The 7,410-nt window shown below is 33.1% G+C and overlaps 1 protein-coding gene across 1 annotated transcript; it reads left to right on the top strand.

The window, feature by feature from the left end:
* Positions 1 to 5,438: 5,438 nt before the first annotated feature.
* LOC109152670 (WUSCHEL-related homeobox 4-like) lies at positions 5,439 to 7,125 on the top strand. The gene is made up of 3 exons (XM_019300318.1): positions 5,439 to 5,743; positions 6,312 to 6,608; positions 6,686 to 7,125. Exons 1-3 carry the CDS (start codon positions 5,522 to 5,524, stop codon positions 6,824 to 6,826), a joined length of 660 nt encoding a protein of 219 aa, XP_019155863.1. The 5' UTR covers positions 5,439 to 5,521; the 3' UTR covers positions 6,827 to 7,125.
* The last annotated feature ends 285 nt before the right edge of the window (positions 7,126 to 7,410 follow it).

Genomic DNA, 7,410 nt, shown 5'->3' with positions numbered 1-7,410 from the left:
TTGTACATTGTACATGCTGAATATTTGATTCAAAAACTTAACTATTCAAATGTGGAAAATTGTATGTATAGGCGTGAATAATTAGAGACAATTGTCAAAGACAACAAATTGCATGCACAAATACAGCAGCAGTAATGTTTAGCCACGTTTCGGGATTTTGTAGGTTCCTACTAAATTTTCTTTTTGACTTTATCACACCCAAAAAATAAAAATAAAATGCCGTTTCGGTGCAATCACGGAATTAACCAATTAATATAGAGTTAGATTTTGATAGTTTATTTAATTAAATGTATACAATTAAAGAACTAAATAAATTGTCTAATGACTAAACCTCAAACAAATAATTAAATATTTTGACAAACGTTTTATTTTAAACTAATAAAACTCTAAACAGATTCTTTTGTTGCTATTTAAAAGATATATAAAAACGTACTAATAAGTGAGTTCCTTGTTACTTTAATATTTTGAAAGCCATATGTGTTGAAGGGAGTGACTTTACTATGTGACAAATCCATAGGGAAGTTAATAGATGAATTGATTATATGGCTTTGTTATCGAATTTTTTCTCATTGTGACGGCATGTTTTTACGATCCCGCAAAGGGATTGGTTAATGTTCGGCGGAAGTCTAGATGAGTAAGTCTATCATCCTATTGTTCAAAATATGAAATTGATTGCAATGCAAGTGCATCTGTGTATATATACATATATATATACATATATATATATATATATATATATATATATATATATATATATATATATATATATAAATGTGAACATGTCTTTCCGTGCGGATTGCACCATTAGGAATATATATAAATGCACCACAACGTATTCAAAAATATACCAAGGTAAAAATGCACAAATGTACCACAAAAATGCATCACAAAATGAGACGTGCGGTACGGTCATGTACCACGTGTTCAGAAATGCACCATCGTAAAATACACAAATGTACCACATCTTAGTGTATTTCTAAACACGTAGTGATGCATTCTTGCATACCTGGTGATTACATGACCGCACGGCCACACAGAAAAGTTTGTCTGCACAGGAACCAAATTCTATATTTGTATAGTCCTAATCATAAGAGAACTACTCAAATGGCCCTTTTGATTAATTAACTAATAAATATATAATGAATGAACTATAAACAATGGTTCACCTATGGCCCTTTTGATTAATTAAATTAATAATCCAACCATTATTGGTTGTGATAATTCATCTTTAGTTTTGGTAGATGTGAGCATGTGGGCAGGTGTTTTCATACCAAAATGGAACGAAAAAGGAGATGGTGGGTTTATACTATTTGGGAAATTGGAGTAAACAGTTCCCAAATAAGATCCTATATATACTTCTCTTACTATGTCGTACTCGTAGGATAACGGTTTTGATTTTTGAATGCTACATTGCTTTATTATATATATATATATATATATATATATATATATATATATATATATATATAATTAATTAATTAATTCTTAAATTCAAATTTTTAATTGAATAGTTATTTTTAAATATTTTCATTTTCAGTTTTCATAAATTAATGTATAATACAATGAAACGGCAGTAGTATTTCTTTTCTCTTTGCATTTCTTCGAAATTATGTGATAAGTTATGTCACTTTTTTATTTGGTAAGTGTTATGAGTTGGAATGTTATTACTTCATAATATAAGAGCTGATTCAATGAGAACAAGACTTTTATGATGTAATTAGAACACTAAATGCACGCGTGTCTAACTTTACCACACAAACCACTAACTGAGACAAATGTTTCACATACATCAACTATTAATTAATCACATTTTTATTATGAGTTAATAAAAATTAACACATAATTGCACGTTACATGTTTTTTTTTTTGAAAGAAACGATAATTCATTAATTCAAATTAGTCCTAATTAAGAACATTCAGACGAAACATAGGAGGAATAGAGAACCACCCCGAACAAGCAGATTTGATCGAGTATATATGGCTTCTCTATTTAAGAGATGGATTGCCATATTCGCAGTTCATTTAACAAAACCAAAGCGTAATTACACTAACAAACTCAGCCGCTAAACTTTTAATGTCATTAACTAGGAGATCAAAAGAGGATGTCATAGAAACATTGTTGATTCTTTGGATAACTAGTAATGCATCCGATTCGATCTGAATATGGTCCACACCGATAGCTTTTTTCCATTTCAACACCTCATTTTGTATTGAACTTTTTTAATTTGAGTTAGTCAGCTATGAGCAAGCTAATAAGCTAGCTTATCTTATTATGGTCTTTTCTCCACTAAAGTTATAAGACAGATTTCACTAGCAGTTGCGAATTTTTCTGTAAATCAAAGAAATGCATACACCTATTATGGAGTACCACATGTCCACATACTATTCGAGTATTACGTGGTCTCTCCCACCCACTTGCGGTGTTTAGTTTTGAAATGTGTTATTTGTCTCTTTCTTTTTCACTATGATTATTTATTGGATTATACTACAAAATATTCCATTCACCAGGAAATGTAAAAAGACGGCACTCTAGCTCCATTGCCAGTTCCCCATATCCGTATCTTCAAAAGAAAAAGATATATGGGGTTCCATTTTCAAGTCTAGGGATTGGGGGAATCTTTAAATAATATATACTACTTTTTTTCCCCTTCATTCCCTTCAATTCGCCTTTATTTCTTTTGGGGGTGATAAAGTTATATGGAAGAATGAGAGCCTAAGAGAGGCCACCGAAAAGCACATGGACAACTTTGCTTATCATCATCATCATGAAAGCAAGAAATTTTAGAAAAAGTTAAAGATGTATTCTGATTAGACGACCCAACTACACACACATGCACGGCAAACTTTATATCATTAATTTTTTTTTTTCGTTTCTTATATATATATATATATATATATATATATATATATATATATATATATATATATATATATATATATATATATATATATATCAATTTTCCTATATTTAATGGTGTCAAAGGATAATTATTTCAATTGTATTGGGTATAATTTCACTAGTATGTAGTCACACCACTTGGTCATCACTCCAACCATTTATATTTTGTGGTGTGAAAATGGGAAATGTATTTGGTATAGTATATTTTTTTGTACTGAATATTATTGACACTAATGCAACTTCACTAATAAAAGTATGGTTAGAACTTCAACTATTTTTGTTATGTGGTGTTGCAGCTGTCGAGCACACTCAAATCACATAACAGAACTAGTATTGTATACCTCTAATAAAAAAAAATAAAAAAAATAAAAAAAAAGCTAGCAGTATACATATAGTTGTACTTGATATTATTAATTGTTAGTTTCGAGTAAGTAAAAGTCCATAATGGCGGGGGGGGGGGGGGGGGGGGGGTTGAATAGGCATTTACTTCAATTCATTGATATCGACAATTGTTTTCATAGCAAGTTACAAGTTTGAATCCCATTGAAAGCATGTTGTATAGTTGAGGCTGCAGACAGGTGCTAAGAATGAGATTGTTGGGCTTCTGGCTTGGAAGATCAAGTCCAATATCTTGCCATTAAAATGTAGAGTTAAATGTTACGCAAGTAAAAATAAAGTTGCGTCTTCCCTACTAGTTATAACTTTTATAATTGTTTGATCTTGACAATTTGTATTAAAGCATGTCACGAGTTGTTATGCACTTAAGTTTGGGACTTAGTACCATAAAAAATATCAAAGATATCAACTCTTAAATAATAATAATAATAATAATAATAATAATAATAATAATAATAATAATAATAATAATAAAATACTAATAATAATAATTATTATTGTTATTATTATATTTAATTTCGAAATATTATATGGATGATTTGTACTAGCTACCTAATATTCTATTGTCAATCATGTATACGTGAATAAGAGCATGATACATTAATATTATATGAAGTATATGCAATAATTACGAGTAATAATAATTATTGGATGTTACACTTTTTGATACATTAAAATTAAAAGAGTGGTTACTACGAATGTTAAATTAAAGAGCGTTACTTTAAACCCATATGTTTAAAAGAATATTGACTTAAAACATAGGCTGATGAAGGCTAGTTGATCTTTATAGGGAATGGTACTATTGCTGGTGGGTATCTTAGTTTTTTAATGTAGAGGGTATTTAGTTTCCTATGTTTAAGGTACTTGTAATACATTATTCTAAACTCTAAAGGTCCCCAACGTCCTAGCTTGACAAAGTATGTAGGAGGAGATATATTACAGTAATTCATTGACTTAACAGAAATGATCAAATGTCAGTACGCAAAAAAAATCTGTTTATTTTAAGCATAATTTCTTTACTGCAGTTGTCGAATTTCGAAACTTGATCTCTTTTTTCTCAAATACTGCCTACTAAACCACTAAGCTAAGCCCGTGCAGACTTTTGTAATACATTATTATTGTTAATACTTAATAGCATGTGGGTGTTAATTATTATGTATTAATTGCTGTTTTTTTTTTCTTTTTTTTTTTTTTTTTTTTCATACTATGCTAGTATTCTCACTTCCTAAGGTGAAACTAAGTCAACCGAATTTTTGTTAAGCCTCATTTAAGGAGAAATTATCCTAAAAGTGTTACTATATATGTGTGAGTTTGATTTGAATATTTTTTTTTATTATTTTTTTTGGGAGATATGTCTAAACAAAATAATAAGTAACAATACTATTTAAAAAAAAAAAAATTTGCAACTACTATCCAAAGGTGCATTTTGGGTGAAGCCTGCTTTAAGACTCTAGTCAAAAAATAACTACATGAAAGTAAACTAGCCTAGATTACTCATGATTAACCAGTTCAAACCAAAAATACTAATAGACAGCTCCTATGAAAAGTCGAACTTGAAACCTTTGTAAGTAAAACCCTAATAAGGTTTAAGAGTTCTACTGATCCAGGAGCAAAATAATTTATTTGAAAGATTAGGAGTATAGTACAACAACAAAAAATTAGAAACTAATATAACATGCGAGTAGAGAATTGGATGACTAAAAACACATTTTTCCAAATAGGCTAATATTAATATAATCTTACAACATCTGATTATTACAAACTTTCAACCTCATACTTAAATAGTTTAGTAGGTTCTTATTCACTTGAATAAACCTATTTTGATATATAAACTTGAAAAAAAAAAAAGTAAAATTTTTTCTCTGTGTATTTATTCATTGTATCACCCACACGCTCATACACTGAGATAAAATGATGGGGTTTGGACAGCCTCTTTGGAAATCACTTTGTTTTTTATGCTTACTTTTATAAAATGGAAATCATAAGTCAACCTCGCCTCATCATTTGGTCTTGGTTCTTCTAGGCACCCACCTCATTTCCCACTTTCTTTTTCCTTTTTTTTTTCCCTTTCAAACTTTTACTATTTACCAGTACTCTTGCTAGTACCAGTCTTTTCACCTCTATATAACCCACCCTTCTGCGTGATCAAAGGTTTAACCCTCACGGGAGCACAAAACCCACATCATCTTCATCATCATCATCATACCCTGCAAAATTAAACCCACCATGAAAGTTCATCAGTTCACACGTGGATTCATCTTCGAACAAGATCAAGTCCCCTCCCTCTCCCTTGGCTGCAAGCGTTTCCGCCCTCTCGCCCCCAAACTCGGCGGCGGTGACGCCGCCACCGCCGCCATCTCCGTCACTCCTCCCGCCTTCGACCTCAAGAGCTTCATTAAACCCGAAAGTAGCCCTAGATCTCCCGACGAGAAGAAAGACTCCCCTCAGGTATAGCCAATCACATACATATATATAGCCTCCCAAAGGGTGAACTCGTGGCTAAAACATATATGATTAATACATTATATTCTCGGTTTGGGACAATTCCAGTCAAGTTTATTAGGTTGTAACTTGTAAGACTATTTATTTGTTAATTTATAAGTTTGATTCTCAATCGGAACAGTCTATTGTCTTTTGTCGTTTGAGTCCGTTAATAGACCTAGGATCACAGTAGGAATGACCTATTGCCGCTAAGAACTGTTTGAACTAATTTACCTCTCGTGACGTGCACTCCCTCGAACAGTGGTTGCTGTTTCCTTGCCACCCCAAAATGCCCTCTTGGTGTAATTTAGATCCTGGCTTAGGATCACAGTATGAACAGTCTATTAACCTTCTTAGTTTGAGTCTGTCATCTATGAACAGCTAGGTTAATTTACCTCTTGTGATCTAACTAGAGTCACTAGATCGTGTTTACCCGTATATACTTTCGGATAGTGATTGCTGTCTGGAAAATACCCTCTAGGTCTAGTTTGATTCCTCTTTTGTGTGATTAAATTGTATGATTTGTTTGACGCAGGCGGAGACGCACCCGGGTGGGACGAGATGGAATCCGACGCAAGAACAGATAGGGATCCTAGAAATGCTTTACAGAGGGGGAATGAGAACGCCGAACGCCCAACAAATCGAGCAGATTACAGCGCAGCTGGGAAAGTACGGTAAGATTGAGGGGAAAAACGTGTTCTATTGGTTCCAAAACCACAAAGCGCGAGAGCGGCAGAAGCAAAAGCGGAACAGTCTCGGACTCAACCACAGCCCAAGAACACCTCCGCCGCCGCCCATAACCACCGTTTCATCATTAACGTTCGACCCTTGGGTATGTAATACAATATTACTATTACTGTATAACAACGTACGTCGAGGTAATTAAGGTTTGATAAATTATTGTCGCAGGGGGAAGATATTGCATGCAAGAGAAAATGCAGGCCGTGGGCGTTTGAGTGCTTGGAAGAGGAGAAAAGATGGGCCTGTAGCAGAGAAGAAGGAGATGGAACTCTAGAACTCTTCCCCTTGCATCCTGAACTAGGAAGATGATATGATGATGCCTGGGCAACCTTAAAATAATAATGATTTCTGACTCATCGTAATTCTTGATGGCTAGCTAATTAAGTCCGATGTTGTTTTCCTTTCCTGATCTCCCTCGGGGGGTTCTTGCTTTTCTTCTTTCCTTAGTTTCAGGAAAGAAGACAAGCAAGTTGAATTTATTGTATCTTTCTAGCTACCACTGCCTCTCTCTTCAGTTCTCGCTCTCTAATTCTGGGTATTGAAAAGTTATTCTTATTCTTGACTACATCTGAGATTCACTAGTGTATTGGGTAATTTTTTATGTTTTAATAAACTTGAGGAATCGAACTTGAAACCTTAAGATTACACAGCCAAACTGTATTGCCTAACCAACTTAACTAGGATTGTCCTGTACATATTTTCTATATTAGCTGTTTATGATGTTTAGGGTTTCCTGATGAATCCCTATCCGGCCAATTAGGTCAAGCACTTAAAAACAAGATCTAGCGTCAAGTTTTGGAGGGCGGCCTTTAGGGTGAGTTTTAGCCAATTCAAGACGCCTTTCTAGCCTTAAACGCTAGCGGGTAGATACATTTAGTGTCGATTTTCAAAAT

Source organism: Ipomoea nil, unplaced genomic scaffold (assembly GCF_001879475.1).
Source record: "Ipomoea nil cultivar Tokyo-kokei standard unplaced genomic scaffold, Asagao_1.1 scaffold2480, whole genome shotgun sequence".
Taxonomy (NCBI): domain Eukaryota; kingdom Viridiplantae; phylum Streptophyta; class Magnoliopsida; order Solanales; family Convolvulaceae; genus Ipomoea; species Ipomoea nil.
This window is presented reverse-complemented; position numbering and strand designations above follow the sequence as displayed.